At 45.6% G+C, this 17,242-nt stretch overlaps 1 protein-coding gene across 1 annotated transcript; it reads right to left on the bottom strand.

Annotated features, from left to right (window-relative positions):
* Positions 1–3,335: 3,335 nt before the first annotated feature.
* Positions 3,336–16,203, bottom strand: neto2a (neuropilin (NRP) and tolloid (TLL)-like 2a; the record flags this gene model as incomplete). The annotated part of the gene is made up of 10 exons (XM_084437402.1): positions 3,336–3,917; positions 4,106–4,236; positions 4,993–5,106; positions 7,570–7,798; positions 9,017–9,144; positions 9,418–9,465; positions 10,200–10,448; positions 12,492–12,608; positions 13,067–13,123; positions 16,194–16,203. 10 exons carry the CDS (start codon positions 16,201–16,203, stop codon positions 3,336–3,338), a joined length of 1,665 nt encoding a protein of 554 aa, XP_084293528.1.
* Between the last annotated feature and the right edge of the window lie 1,039 nt (positions 16,204–17,242).

The raw sequence follows: 17,242 nt of genomic DNA, 5'->3' as shown, positions 1-17,242 counted from the left end.
CTGAATATTGGTAGCTATAGTGACAATGAAAGCGTGATGTAGGTGATGATGATGAAAACGTGATGTAGGTGAAGTTAGCGTGATGTAGGTGATGATGATGAAAGCATGATGTAGGTGATGATGATGATAGTGTGATATAGGTGATGATGATGATAGTGTGATATAGGTGATGATGATGAAAGCGTGATATAGGTGATGATGATACAAGTGTGATGTACGTGACGATGAAAGTGTGATGTAGGTCATGATGATGAAAGTGTGATGTAGGTGATGATGTAAGCATGATGTACTGTAGGTGATGATGAAAGCGTGATGTAGATGATGAAAGCGTGATGTAGGTGATGATGAAAGTGTGATGTACGTGATGATGAAAGTGTGATGTAGGTGATGATGATGAAAGTGTGATGTAGGTGATGATGAAAGCATGATGTACTGTAGGTGATGATGATGAAAGCGTGATGTAGGTGATGATGATGAAAGCGTGATATAGGTGATGATGATGAAAGCATGATGTAGGTGATGATGATGATAGTGTGATATAGCTGATGATGATGCAAGCGTGATGTACGTGATGATGAAAGTGTGATGTAGGTGATGATGATGAAAGCGTGATGTAGGTGATGATGATGAAAGTGTGATGTAGGTGATGATGATGAAAGTGTGATGTAGGTAATACTCGCCCGCTGGATTGCTTTTGACAAAAACGTCATCAAAGGTATATCCAGCACATCAAATGTATATATCCAGCACAGAAAAGGTATATATCCAGCACAGAAAAGGTATATATCCAGCACATCAAAGGTATATATATCCAGCACATCAAAGGTATATATCCAGCACATCAAAGGTATATATCCAGCACATCAAAGGTATATATCCAGCACAGAAAAGGCATATATCCAGCACATCAAAGGTATATATCCAGCACAGAAAAGGCATATATCCAGCACATCAAAGGTATATATCCAGCACAGAAAAGTTACCTGTGGGAAATTCACAAATTTTGTGCTATATGATCCACTGCAGGATAGTATGACTGCAGTGGCTGCTTCGTTGGTCCTAAATGAGTAGCTCCTCAGACTGACGAAGGTACTTCATGTATTGGAGTGAGGTTTCTGGTGGCCTGCTACACTGCTGGTCTCTATAGCAGGTTTGTGTGTCTGTCCTCTTTTTGAGACCTTGAAGCTCATGATTACTCAGAGACGATGTCTGATTCAACATGGCAGCCATGAGATGGTGGGAGGAAGGAGCCACCTCCAATGCCATTCTCACTGAGTTAGTGTTGTGTGTTAATGAGAGAGAGAGAGAGAGAGAGAGAGAGAGACTGTGTTTGTGTGCCAGAGATGTGCATCATACCATCTCCCACTCATCTCCCAGTCAATGCTTGTATCTGAAGTGAGAGACATACACAGGGAGGTGAGTAAATTCTCTTTTAATCCAACAGAGTAAAACTGTACAACCAGTGATGCAAAGAATAGAATGATGCCAATGTCTGTCTCTCGCTCCCCCCCTCGCTCCCCCCCCCCCCTCTCTCTCTCTCCCTCTCTCTCTCTCAGGGAACAGGTTGTGCTTGCTTTTACACTACAGTTGAAGTGAAACACATCTCATACAGACCACAACCTCTCAGTCGAGCAGTATCTCATGAAAATGTCACACGCTTGACTTGAACCAATTTACTTTTTAAGGTGATAGTTGACTCTAAACCAGGGTCAGTCAGACATGTAATGGGATGAGCACAGTGAAACTGGGACAGCTATGCAACCACGGATCATGACTTTAAATGTTAGGATTTACTACTGTCTTTAGCGCTGCCCAGCTTGCATCCCCAGCCTCCCACTCATGAGGTCCATGTAGCACAGTCCTGGCGGCCTGTGGGTAACATCAGCCTAGATCGTCCTCATCAGCCTCTCTGGACTTGTCCATCTCATGTCTTGATTGATTGGTCAGAATCTGAGCTCCTGTATCCCCCAAATGGGCTGGAGATTCCAGGATATTGAAGAGGACACATACAACAAATACATCACGCTGTCTTTTTCCCAGACTTTGCTGGGGCTCTCTGTATGTATGATGTAGTACCATCATCATCATCATCATCATCATCATCACCACCATCATCATCACCATCATCAACGTCGTCATCATCATCATCATCATCATCATCATCATCATCATCATCATCATCATAATCATCAACGTCATCACCATCATCATCACCATCATCATCATCATCATCATCATCATCATCATCATCATCATCATCATCACCATCATCAACGTCATCATCATCATCATCATCACCATCATCATAACCATCATCATCATCATCATCATCATCATCTTTACCATCAACATCGTCTTATCAGGGACCATGTTGGAAATAAATGTTTCACTTTTGCATGTTATCCCTTGGATTTTATTTTCTGCTACATCCATAAAATCAATCACTCAATCAATCAATCAATCTATCTATCCATAAATCAATCAACCAAGAAGTTTTCATCAAATCAAGCAATGTAAAATTAAAGATTTAAAAGCCAAGCAACAGCATGGGAATTGATACTCTGTGTTTTAATATACAGTACAATAGACTGAAATAAAGATTCAAATAAGTTATAAGAAGAAACATTATATATCTGTGCATGGTGTGTGAAGGGATGTAAAACCTCTAGCAGGTCTATAGTGTGGGCCGGTCCCTGTGTGGTAGAGTCCTGTTCTCCAGGGACAGGCTGGGTCCGCATGCGAGAGTCCTCCGTGTGTGACTGGTAAAAGGAAGGACAACATGACGTGAGACTGAATGGAGGGTTCTTTCTCTTCTTCTGGCCTCCACCTTATCTCCTCTCCTCTCTAGAACTCCTCCACCTCCTCTCCTCTCTAGAACTCCATCACCTCCTCTCCTCTCTAGAACTCCATCACCTCCTCTCCTCTCTAGAACTCCTCTACCTCCTCTCCTCTCTAGAACTCCATCACCTCCTCTCCTTTCTAGAACTCCTTCACCTCCTCTCCTCTCTAGAACTCCTCCACCTCCTTTCCTCTCTAGAACTCCTCTACCTCCCCTCCTCTCTAGAACTCCCTCCTCTCTAGAACTCCTCCTCTCCTCTCTAGAACTCCATCACCTCCTCTCCTCTCTAGAACTCCTCCACCTCCTCTCCTCTCTAGAACTCCTCCTCTCCTCTCTAGAACTCCATCACCTCCTCTCCTCTCTAGAACTCCTCTACCTCCTCTCCTCTCTAGAACTCCATCACCTCCTCTCCTCTCTAGAACTCCATCACCTCCTCTCCTCTCTAGAACTCCTCTACCTCCTCTCCTCTCTAGAACTCCATCACCTCCTCTCCTCTCTAGAAGTCCATGGACATGGAACGCTGCTGGGGGTCGACAACGCTGGTGTTGTTACGGGCACCGTTGCCACGGATGCCGAGGGTACTGCAGTGTCCCCCGGCGATGCCGCTGGCTCCTCCCACTCCCCCACTGACTCCTCCCCCGGCCCCGCCTCCTCCCCCACGGACGTAGATCTCGCAGGGGATCTCCTCCATCACCCGGTCCTCGATCACCTGCTCGGCACAGTCGTGAGTCTGTTTGTAGCCGTAGCAGCCCTTCTTGTAGCTGCTGGTGCTGTTGAAGGTCTTCATGGGCGGCGGCTTGGAGAAGTCGTTGTGGTAGGACAGCTCCATGGAGCTGAGGGTGGTGTGGCTGTGCTTGACGCTGCCCCCCGCCGAGGTCTGCGAGCCGCAGTGGTGCTCGTGGACGCACCGGGACATGGTGGAGGAGCGCCGCAGCTTGTGGTAGCTCTCCAGCTCCTCCGACAGGTCGGCCAGGTCGGAGGAGATCTCCTTGTCGCGCAGGGAGAAGAGCTCGTAGTGCGGGGGGTCGAACACCTCCTGGAAGCCCGCCTTGTTGAAGGCTGGCCGCCGGGCCACCACCTGGAGATTCAGGTTGTTTTAATCGTTTGCACAGAAAGAGATGTCCAAAACACATGAGTACAGTGGAAGACTACAACAACAACAACAACAACAACAACAACAACAACAACAACAACAACAAAAGCTTCAGAGCTGAAAACAAGCTGTAAAAAAAACAAACTAAACGAACTAAATGAACATGAACCCACCTTCTTCCTTGGCTGCTTCATCTGGACCAGGATGGAGATGATGAGCAGAACCAGAACCACGCCGGAGGACACGCCGATCACAGTGCCGTGGGTCTTCGTGATCTGGTGGAACAGACCCTTCGACCGCTTCTCTACAGGGCAGGAGAGGAGGAGGGGAGGAGAAGAGAAGAGGAGGGGAGAGGAGGAGAGGAGAGTAGGAAGGGAGAGGAGAAGGAGAGGAGGATAGGGTAGAAGGAGAATATTAGGAAATTAGAGTGAAACAATCTGTTTTATAGAGTACAGATTCCAATAATAGTAACTTTATTTGTAGAGTGCTTCTCAAGCATGAATTGCAGAAGGCGCCTCATAACAATAATCTTAACCATGAACAAAATCATATGGTACAAAAGGCATAACGGAGAGATACAACATACAATAGCCTATACAAAATACAATATAAAACAATACAATACAAAATATAATATGATAATAGGAACAACTCTGCACAATATAACATTAAATCAAACACAGAGCGAAAAGAAACGTAATTACCAATATTATTTACATTACACCGTATCAAAAGGAAGTTTATAGAAATAAGTTTTGAACAGATCTGTTGTAATTTCTAAAGGACGATTGTTCCAGAGTCTAGGGGCCTTTACTGAAAAGGCTTGATCCCCTTTGGAATTCAGTCTAGACTCTGGAACAGACAAGAGAGCTTTATTGATCTAAGATCTAAGATCAGGCCTTTTTGATACGTAAGGAGTTCAAAGGTCACTAATACTCAGGAGAAAGATCACTAATACTCAGGAGAAAGACTCTGCCCTGCTTTAAATGTAATTAACACAAAGTTGAAGTCCACTCTAAAAGTAGCTGGAAGTCGTGATGATGCGGTGAAGTTGACTGACCTTTGCAGTGGTTCTCGTCCCACGGATAGACACAGTTCTGGACCCCGTTACACACCAGCGAGTTGTTGATGCACATGTTGCTGTGGCAGAAGAAGGTGTTTGCGTTGCAGGGGGCTGGAAACACGAGACCATTGAAGACACATCAGAGGTCAGAGACATCAGAGATGACGTCAGAGACATCAGAGGTGATGTCAGAGATGACATCAGAGACCTCAGAGATCAGAGATGACGTCAGAGACATCAGAGGTGATGTCAGAGATGACATCAGAGACATCACAGATGACGTCAGAGACATCAGGGACGGTATAGAGATGTATATCATCAAACTGCTAGTTAGGATTTGTGTGCGTGACATGTAGGTGTGTGTTGGTATGTGTTTCCCTTCTGACTAAGCTGTCTGTTATGATGCGAGTTGTGAGTTGGTGGAGATGTGTACTAACTGAATGTGACCCAAGAGATAGATGTCCTCTTTCTGCATTCTGCTCCTGGCCCTGCAGTGGTCGAATGAACCGCCCACTGATGTAAGGACAGCAGAGTCGCTGTTGCAGGCTCAAAACTAATCTCTTCAAGAAGTACTACCACAATCCTCCCTCTTAAGCACCTATTGTATTTTAGATCGCTATTCTTGCACTTTGCCTTCAGCACAAGATTATGCTCTTAGTCACTTGTTTTAGAAAGCACATTGGCTTTTCCAACGTTAAATGCAATTATTGTAAGTAGCTTTGGATAAAAGCATCAGCTAAATTACTGTAATGTAATGTAAATGTAAAGATGTTAGAGGCTAGAACCGGGTCCTCCTTCCTATTTCACTCACTCACACGCATACGCACACACACACACACACACACACACACACTCAAATATACAGTGCACACACACACACTCATACATGCACGCACACACACACACTCACACACACACACACACACACACACACACACACACACACACACACGCACACACACACACACACACACACACACTGCACGGGAGCCCACCTTCCTGTCCTGTCCCCGGGGCTAAATGGTCCTGACACCTAGACTAGGGGGGGGGGGTCACAACAACCCTTCTCTCTCCTGTCCAGCAGGCACGTCTACTCCCACGACGCTCACTTCCAAACCGATTACGCTGCTCTCGCCTTCAAACTGGTGCTTCACAGCGGTGTCAGAGCTCGTTCATGTCCCCCGGTGTCCCCTATCCCCCTCCCAGACCAGCCAAGGCTGCGCAGGCCAGGAGGACGCTGGGTAGGACGAAGGGGGCCTGGCAGCTCTGAGCGCATGTGTCTAGTGGGTGTCAAGTGATTTCTGTTTAGAACCAGAGTATAAGGGTTGATTAAAGAGGCACAGAGGTGTCTCGTTTACTGCCTTATGAAGACAAATGTGTCCCTTCGCGTCTTCTAATGAAAACCTGGGGTCTGTGGCTCTGAGTCAAACCCAGGGTCAGATACAGAACACAGTGTATCCCGGTGAAGCTGTGTGATCTTGTTAGGAATGTGCTTCTGATTGTTTTAGAGACCTTTAAGAAGGACGCCACAGCCTAATTTAGAAAGTCATTAAGAGCAACAAGAGTGTTTTTGTAGGCTGAGGACCATATTAGCATTCACCCAGAGTCCAGAAAGCAAAGCAGCCATTCAATGAAAGTGCTGAAGAAACAATAATTTCCTCCATACAACCTTTTACAGTATGAGTCTAAAACTAACATGAAAAAAGGCAAAGCATACTCTGATCAAAACATTAGGTTCAAAATTCAAATTAAACCTTTCATGACTATGACAATTTTTCCACTGTGACTGACTGGTAATTACAGTGACTGTGTCACACTGTGACCACCAGTATATTAAGAAACTGTTAGATTATTCCAGTCTCACAGAGGGAGGACGAGAACACAGTAATTGGCTTTCTAACATCACTGATTTGAACAAAACAAGCTTTAATTAAAACAGAATTTGAATGGCAGCTAGCTATTAGCATGAATGGTGATGTCGACGAGAACGGTCCATCTGACTGTCTTTCACCGTCGTCTGCTCTACATATATGGTGTGTTTTGGAGGATTTAGAGCTGAATGACACTAAACGAGAGAGGAGGACATTCTCCATCAGTCCTGAATGATTCTGTGAATTGCTAATGTTGAGTCAATACCTTGACTCATTCTCTGTCTGTGCTTAGCAGACCCGGGTATTTTTTTATACATTTGCATTAATCCTATTGGGGAGAAGTTGACGGCCACTCACTGAGTTGTAACGCATGTCATCAATCAATCAATCAAATCAATCAACCAATCAATAAATCAACAAATCAATCAACCAATCAACCAATCAACCAATCAACCAATCAACCAATCAACCAAACAACCAATCAAACATTCAATTAATCAAGCAATCAATTAACTAAGCAATCAACCAATCTCCCCCTATAACAATGAATCAATCATTTTCCCCCCTAAGTACTCTACCATGCAAGGCTTTTGATTGGGTAAGGGACATACTGTGTGTGAGCTTCACATCACCCAATGTGCCTTTACACTTCCTGCTTCCAAGTGAGGGTTTGTGATTGGACGAGGAGGGTAGTCCTACTCACGGTCAACGAATGAGGTGAAGAGCATGCGGAAGCGGCTGAGACGACTCTTCTCGTCCGCCCACATCCTGACCACGCCCACGCCGGTCTCCAGCATCACGTCATTGGCCACCGTGCTGCAAAACTTGGCCTTCAGGTTCTCGATGGCGCTGCTCCCATCGTAGATCGCCACAAAGTTCTTATTACACTCGTTGGAATGTTCCATCTGGTAGTCCATGAAGCGAAGATAGATCTGTCTCACCCGGATAAAACATAACAATAATGAATAAACAACTAAGAGAAAACAGATGTGTATAAAGGCATTATGGTTGTGTCCTTCCTGTCATGTGGTCTCCCCGTCTGACCTGATTGGTCACAGACTGCTGTGTAAGGGACTCCTGACTTTTACCTATCCAATCACATTCAGTCCCTGTGAATGGAGATGAGGAAGGATGCTTTTTTGACTTCCCACAAACAAACAAACAAACAAACGAAAGAAACAAACAAAACAGGAGTAGACAACCTGGCGACTGCAGGGATTCCATAGGCAAGGCAAGGCAAGGCAAGTTTATTTATATAGCACATTTCAGCCACAGGGCAATTCAAGGTGCTTTACATGAGACTCAAGGTGCTTTACATGAGACAATAGATAGACAACATATTAGATTTCAATATGCTCAGCCCATTCTGGCACTAACAACCCCTTTCCTGCCATGCTCCAAAGCACCTTGTCTATTCAGCCCACAGAGAAATCCAGCCTTCTTAACACAACTGAAACCCTAAATCTGCATTGGCCTGTGACTGCTGTTAGCCTTCTTCCATGTGTGCTGAAGCTGCTGCTTCTGCTTCACTGGCCAGCTGCTGATAATCCCAGAGAGCCCCCACGGTTTCCCCAGCTAGAACCAGGACACACAGCAGACTGGGTCCCACTGTCAGTCTCATGTGGTCTCAATGAGTGTGTGTCTGTGTGTTTGTGTGTACACGTTTATGTAGGTACTTTATGTGTGCCTGTATGTGTCTGTGTGTGTTATTTGTGAGTGTGTGTATGTGTGTGTGTGTGTGTGTGTTTGTATATGTATGTTTGCTTGTGCATATATGTTTGTGTGTGTATTTATGTACTGTATGTGTGTGTGTGTGTGTGTGTGTGTGTGTGTGTGTTTGTGCATGTGTGTTTGTGGTGTGTATGTGTGTGTGTGTTTGTGTGTGTGTTTGCGTATTTGTGTGTGTGTGTGTATTTTCATGGCTGGACTCTGTAGTGACGTCAAGATGACCCATTTGGCCACAGGAGATAAGGATGAGGATGGAGAGAAAGAGAGAAGAGAGGGATGAGGATGGAGAGAAAGAGAGAAGAGAGGGATGAGGATGGAGAGAGAGAGAATAGAGGGATGAGGATGGAGAGAAAGAGAGAAGAGAGGGATGAGGATGGAGAGAAAGAGAGAAGAGAGGGATTAGGTCAGGGAAGCATGTTGACCTTGGACTGAGGTGGAGCTCGTATGGTCCAGATGCAGTCCACAGCATCGCCAGCTTTGATCTTGTCCTCCTCTTCTACCTGACCGGAGCGGATGACCCCGTCATAACCCCCGGTCTCAAACTGACAATCTGAGTAAGGGTAGAGAGAGAGAGAGAGAGAGAGAGAGAGAGAGAGAAAGAGAGAGATGGAGGGAGAGAAAGGGAGAGAGAGAGAGAGAGGGAGAAAGAGGGAGAGAAAGGGGGGGGGAGAGGGATTAGATGAGGAATAAAGGGAACATTAAATCAAATGGAAGAAAGAGGGAGAAATACAAAAAGAGGAACAGGGAGATTGGATGGAAGCAGAAGGTATTGTAGGAAGGTACTGTATTGGAGAGCAGAACGGGGATGTATTGGAGAGCGTACCTGGAATGGGGTTTAGCAGTCCGCCCACGTGCAGATGAAAGTCTGGGTCTGGAAGGATAACGAGAAACACTCTTTGTAACTCTCATTCCACGCGGCAGAAATGTGTGAGCGGAGAGACAGGTGATAAGATCCCATTTAAGCTGAGCAGATAGAAGGAGGGCCACAGGCAGGGGGATATCTCAGCCGCTGGTGAGTGTGATAAACAAGCTGAGAAAAACCCTTCTGGCGTCCCTGTGTAAGATTCTACAATCTCCGAATCTTCTGTTGTGCAGAGCACATTATAGCCCCATGCACTGTATGTGAACACCATCAGAGGAATATGATCACACACTAAGGGTTATCTTTATTCTTTTCAATTCAATCGTTTTACCTCGTCTAGCACAGCTAATAATGTCCTTTGAGGCTACAAAGGTGTATTATCTGCTATGAAAGTGTATTATATGTTATGAAGGTGTATTATATGCAATGAAGGTGTATTGTATGTTATGAAGATGTATTACCTGCTATGAAGGTGTATTCTGTTATGAGGTTGTATTATCTGCTATGAAGGTGTATTATATGGTGCATTATATGTTATGAAGGTGTATTATCTGCTATGAAGGTGTATTATCTGCTATGAAGGTGTATTATCTGCTATGAATATGTATTATCAGCTATGAAGGTGTATTATATGTTATGAAGGTGTATTATCTGTAATGAAGGTGTATTATATGTTATGAAGGTGTATTATCTGCTATGAAGGTGTATTATCAGGTGTATTATCTGCTATGAAGGTTCATAACCTGCTATGAAGGTGTATTTGATGCGGAAGCCGAGCCCCTCCAGCTCCTCGTCGCTGGTGAACTTGATCCACATGAAGCGGCCGGTAGAGGTGACCAGGCCGGGGGTCTTTGGGCCGCAGAAGCGGTCGATGAGCGGAGAGAAGCCAAACGGACCGTCGCGGACCTCGATGTGATCGAAGCGGCACTCGAAGGAGGGCTCGACGAAGTAGTTCTTGTCGAAGGCCAGCTGGATCCTCTGTCTGGGGAGAGCTGGGCGAGGAAGGGAGGAGGAGGGAAGGGGACGAAGAGAGGACAGGAGGAACGCGGGTAGGGAGAGAGACATTATTGTATCACTCCGCTGTCCTGGAACAGACTGATGACGTCTGGTAGCATGATAGTCAGTGACCACAGTAAAGCACAGCTAATTGAATAAACAGCAATACAGGCCGTTTTCCACCCTTGCGCCCATGTCCAGTGTACATGCGTGCATTTATGCATGGATGTTCAGGCCTCCTTGCACGCTCGTCTGAGCAGAACAGCCCTGGCGTGTCAGCATGTTCCTTCCACTTCCCGATGCCTGAACTCTTTGCCTCAGCCTTGGAGGTAGAACATAAACCTCAGCCATGTACTGGAGTTCACAAGTGCACCCGTCATGTTAATCAGCCCTCATGTGATGAATGACCCAGATTCCCTCTAAGAATAAACCCTGACGCCCCTGCTTTCTCACACTGCTCAGCACACATCAGCAGGGCCAGATAACGCCTGTCTTGGTGGATTCATTACTAGGTTACCCTACTGACTGCTGAAGCAAGGTGATACACACTCTCTATCGTGAATGTGACGGGGAGCAGTCACACAGGCCACCACACTGTATTCTGTAGTCTCCACCACCAACACAGCATCAAACATCTCACTGTCTAACTGTGACTGTGAGCGTCTGGTCTGGGATTACGGTATGATGGATGATCAGAGAGAATGTCCTCTTGTGTGGGGGTGCGAGTTGCTGGAGTTTCTCCCAGACAGGCGGTGTGACCGGGCAGTGTTCTAACACATTGTTAACAGCTCCGGGCTGGAGAACGGGGGGATCATCATGTTGTATTTATAACTCCTCGGAGAACACTCTGTCTGGACGCACAGATGCACCATTTGCCTGTGAGAGGAGACTCTCCTGACGGAGCGAAGTTGGTTTGCTTCGCCCACAGGGGGAGCCCTTGAGCTGGTACACATCCTGTCTACAGAGCCAGACTCTCATCACCGCTGCGTCTCTGCTCACTGAAAACAGCAACATGGCTCTTCCACATCTAAACTGATGAACAGACAGATGGAAGCATTAGCTCTGCATAAACATCTGGCAAGCAGCCAAACACCCATCCATCCAGCCAGCCAACCGACCAATCAAACGACGTCTTTCCTCCTCCTAAAGCCGTATCTGACAGGATTAACTGAACAGAATGGAGAGAGATAGAGAACGTTGTGCAAAGTAACAGAATTGCAGGCGTGCACCAACACCAGCACTGACAATGTAATAGACCTCCAGGCGTGCACCAACACCAGCACTGACAATGTAATAGACCTCCAGGCGTGCACCAACACCAGCGCTGACAATGTAATAGACCTCCAGGCGTGCACCAACACCAGCACTGACAATGTAATAGACCTCCAGGCGTGCACCAACACCAGCACTGACAATGTAATAGACCTCCAGGCGTGCACCAACACCAGCACTGACAATGTAATAGACCTCCAGGCGTGCACCAACACCAGCGCTGACAATGCATGTGGTTGGTTGGGGAGGTGTGTCTAACTATGACGGTTGTGAACCTTTCCTTATACGACCATCTACGGGTAGGTATTCTTTTTTCTTTTTAAATGTTTTGTTTTGTTTTAAAAGGGACAGCGTACAGTTAAAACATATACATTACGCATAGGCTACTATGACAACATATAATGCACTCTACCAGATTCTAGCTTCAAGCTAATTTGCATCTGCAGTCCCCTTGGCAGGTCAGAGTACATAAAACACAACAAGCGATACAGAATAAAAACAACATGAGAACACAGAAAATACAGCACAACACAGATGTATGCTTGTCAGAGAGAGGCCAGTCGCTCTCATTGAGTGCACGACTGACCAGCTTTTAAGAAGCTTTTCAATGTAGATTTAAAAGTGCTCACAGAGCGACATCCTCTCACTTCTTCAGACAGGGTATTTCACTGATTTGTAGCTTTCACGGAGAAGGCTGATTGCCTGTAATGCGCAGGTGTAAATATGTACATAATACTGCCACACAATGGTAAGACTCTTCCCCGTACCTTCCAGGATGTAGACACACTCCTTGTTGGCAGGGTAGGTGCTGGGGTAGTTTGGGGAGGTGAAGACTCCACCGTTGATATTGCGCACCCAGGTGCCACAGTCACTGGGACCCTTCGCTGGGGCACCATCACCCAGAGAATCTAGAAAAATAAACACAGGAATCAATGAATGATAATAAACACATGAATCAAGGAATCAAGGAATTAATGGATGGGTGAACAAACAAATAATTTCACACACACATAGAGTCAAAACTAAAACAGTGCAAAAAAAAAAGAACTGGACAAAGGTTAAATTACATTACATTACAGTCATTTAGCAGACACTTTATCCAAAGCGACTTCCAATAATTGCATTTAAAATGCATTGCATTGCATTTAGGTTATCCTAAGGAAGCTCCGTATAAATGATTCTCTAGTCCAGAACAAGGGCTTGATCTGTGACCTCATAATGTTCATATGACATGCGGACGTTGATTAATAATGTTCATAAGGCATGTGGATGCTGATTATACAACACATGGGTACGTGTGAAACAGATGTCTACCACAATCTGTCCTAATCTGAGGAGGTACCTTTAGTCCTCTGTGCCAGAGCAAAACCCTCTTCTACCAGGATGAGGAGTATCCAGGCTGCAGGGAGACAAGCGACACAAAGCAGGTGGGTTACTAGGGCGTCTTCTTTCATTAAAGAACACATTATGTTCACCGTGGAGGGTGGCCTTCTACAAGGAAACATAAGAGACGGGGTCAATGAACTAGCAAATTACCACACAAGTTGATCCTAAGACACACACACACACACACACACACAGGTATGCAGACACTCTGCCGCTAATTTTTAATCAGCAACCATGCTGACAATAGCACAGGCAAAGAATTCACATTTCCCTTTTGCTGAGCACATTCAGAGAGACAGGGTAATGGGACTAATATCACCATAGAAATATTGGAGCTGTATCCCCATACATACATAGCATGTGCATCTCCATACATACATATAGCTGGTGCATGTTACAGGTGGATGAAAGCCACCGGGGGGGGCGTCAGGTTCCCCTCTCATGTTGAAATGAGCAGTCTGTCTCCCTCACAGTTATTGAATGGGACAGAGGCGATGTAGCTCTACTGGAGAAGGTACACAATTCCTACATTTGTCGTCCCCACTTCTCAAACCAAACGTACGCCCTGGTACGTTACGGTATATAAGAAAGATATCTCCTCCATGACACCTACTGCTGACTGAGGGAGAATACATCTGTCCAGGTCTGTTACCTTGTAGATGTCCTCTGACTCTGAATGGAATATGGGACACTGTTAACACCATTTCCACATCACTGAGCAGAGCTGGGCAGAGTTCAATATTCTGAGCTATAACTTTAGTGACTAGAGTAGCTAAAGTGCTGGCTTCAAGAGCAGAACATGATATAGAAAATAAATACCCCCAAACTAAAAATGACCAGGGCCAACACAGTCATCTCGGCATGTATCGTTAAAGAAGATCTATATATGTCACCTCTGTCAGAATACAGTATATCTACATACGTCAAATCTGTCAGAGTACAGTAGATCTATATACATCAACTCTGTCAGACTGCAGTAGATCTATATACTGTACATCAACTCTGCCAGACTACAGTAGATCTATATATGTCAACTCTGTCAGACTGTACAGTAGATCTATAAATGTCAACTCTGTCAGACTACAGTATCAATATACGTCAACTCTGTCGGACTACAGTAGACCTATGTATGTCAACTCTGTCAGACTACAGTAGATCAATATACATCAACTTTGTCAGACTGCAGCAGCCAGTATTTGGGCTCTCCGGTTGTGTTATCCGTTATCCCGTTTGGCACAAAGTGTCTCAGCCGTCTGAGCTAAAGCCAAGGCACTGACCACATCACCAGAAGACCAGGAACAGCAGACAGCAGCAACAGAGCTATGCTACGTTATCAGCGCTGGGACAAGCCTCACTGGTACAAGCCTCACTACAGTACCCCTGTGTTTCAGCTCACAACACTGTTTCCTGATAAACCCATGTAGGTTTACCCCTACTGGCTGGCTGCTATCACATTAGAGAGAGAGACAGAGACAGAGACAGAGACAGAGACAGAGACAGAGACAGAGACAGAGACAGAGACAGAGAGATAGAGATAGAGAAAGAGAGAGACAGAGAAAGAGAAAGAGAAAGAGAGAGAGAGGGGGGGACAGAGAGAGAGAAAGAGAGAGAGAGAGAAAGAGAGGGAGAGAGAGATAGGGAAAGAGAGAGAGAGCGTGGAGCTGATAGACTGGATAATGAAATATGGACATCCAGTGAAGCAGAGAGGGAATCAGGGAGTGCATTTACAACATCACAGAAGAATCACACGCACGCACGCACACACACACGCGCACACACACACACTCCCAAGACACATAGGCTACTGTCACTTAATCCATCTTCATTACTCATGAATAAAAGCTTGAGGTGTGGGACCCCAGACAGACCCCGCCAGACAGCCTGCTGTAGGTCTGTTTAAACACCACCGCACAGTAGCCATAAATAGCACTGAATGGAGATGAATAGCATCTTATTCTTGTCAATAGGCTATATTCTCCTAAATTTGTTAGAAAATGTATAGGCGTAGTAGGCGCTATAAACAGGCTACACACAGTTTAGTTGTTTTCTGAGGACGACTATTTTTGTCGACTAGCCTAAGGAAACTGCACATGCGTTGTTTTAAATAGTTAAATTATATTTGTTTCCCAATTCCAGTCTGTCGACGAGCCTGTGCTATCGAAAGCCTGTCCTCACTGTGGCGTTTTGAACGGAGCAGCCTGTGATGGTCACGAACATGATCACAGTATTTAGCCCCAGGCTTGCCTTTGCTATAGGTCTATAGTCTATTATCGCATAATTTAGGCAACAGTGTAGGGACCGATCAGTCATTATGCCTCCAGAATCATATGGAACTAGCGGACCACGCAACTGTGGACACACAATGCATCTATTACCTTTATTAGACCTTACCTGTAATTGTTACAAAATATAGCCTATAGCCCTATGATAGATTGTACTATTAATTTTCAATCTGACTGTGCCGTCGTTATTATTATTATTATTTAATGTGTCCTATAGGTTAGTTTTGCCTTAAGCCCATTCTAGTTTCAAATTCAATAAAGCCAGTGATTTAAGAGCAGATTGTAGCCGTAGAACCGCTGCTGTGGCGCGTGCCCCAGATGTGAGATGAGGAGCTGTCACTTCAGCACCACGAGCCCCGCGGAGTTCGCAGAGCTCGAGGGGAAATTCTGCATAACTTTTGGCCTTTCAACAACCTACATTACTGCATTTACATATTGGCCTACTATCCCCATAGGTTACCTGACAACATAGGCTAAATCGGGCAATGCATGCAATCACAGCTAGGTAGTGGTTTTGCCAGATTGGAGCTTTGAGCGACGGTTGGATTTAAAATAAACTAGGCATTAATTAGCCTACATAATTTCAGCTAATAGACTCAGTAATGAGCTTGGATAACCTTAAACCTGTAGATTCGGAAACGTGGGGCTTCTTAAAAACACATTTAAAACACAATTCAGAAAATGTCAATTTGGATCTGATAAGCAGATACATTGGCAATGACAAAAAAAAAAAACTACACGGGAGCAAAGAGCGATTCATGATCAACCGTGACCGATCCCAACCCGATCCAACTCCGTTACCGATGTTCATAGCGAGAACTCACCCCTGTGCATGGCCTCGCCTGGTTCTGCGTTCTCCTAAAGCTTATGAACAAAACACGCTTTATCTTTCCATGTTATGGATCCAAGAAGGCAGCGAGAGGTTCTTCACAAAATCCAACTTTTCTCCGATGTCATTAATCCCATTGCATAGGCTATAGGAAAACAGACACTCCAGCTTTCCTCCGCGGAAAAAAACCCAGCTCTTCAGCGACTCCCGGTGTGTAGGAGAGACACCGCTAATTCCATTTAAACAAGTGTAAGATGCCTCTAAATGCAACATCTGCCTTTAAAAGGCTAGGTCGTCGGATATTGTCCAGCGGTGTCGCTGAGCGCGGAGCCCCACTGATGAAGCCAAGGAGCGGAGGAGAGGAGAGCGGTCTGTCCAGGCTCAACTGAAGTAATGGCACTAAACGAGGTTCATTTGAGCCGTGGGCGCTGTTTGCTTGAATGAGCAGCTTGTACGCATGCACCTAATCTCCGAGTTTAAAATCCCGTAGGCCTCCTTCATCTCTCCCTTTCTCTGGCCGTTTTGTGTGCAGGCAAAGGAAGACACGCATCAAACAAAGCGCGAATGTGTTCTACCTCTAGCCTACCTCCGCTCCCATGATTTGAACTCAGCATAAGTTTAAGGTTACATTTGGATGCAAAGACAGACGGAGATAGGAGGGAGAGAGACGGGCAGAAAGGGAGAGGCAAAAAGAGGGAGAGGGACAGGCAGAGAGAGAGAGGGAGGGCGATAGAGGGAGGGTAGGGAGGGAAACTGCTTTTATTCATTTGGCACAGTCCAGGGACAATCGTAGTAGGATAAGCGACACAGCATCATACATAGTAACAGATCAGATGTTCTCTGCGGCTGTAATTCATCATCAGCGGCACCGCGGAAACCAGATTGAGGCCATGAGTTTCACCGCACGGGTTCATGAGAGCTCGGAATCCGTCTGTTCCTCCCGTCGCTTCCAACCCTCTCTCTCTCAGGCATCGAGGAACTAATCTGGACTGGGGGATATTCCGGATGAACGGACAGGCGG

This window comes from Borostomias antarcticus (genome assembly GCF_949987555.1).
Source record: "Borostomias antarcticus genome assembly, chromosome: 4".
Taxonomy (NCBI): Eukaryota; Metazoa; Chordata; class Actinopteri; order Stomiiformes; family Stomiidae; genus Borostomias; species Borostomias antarcticus.
Note: the sequence above shows the minus strand (reverse complement) of the source record. Positions and strands in the feature narration are given on the sequence as shown.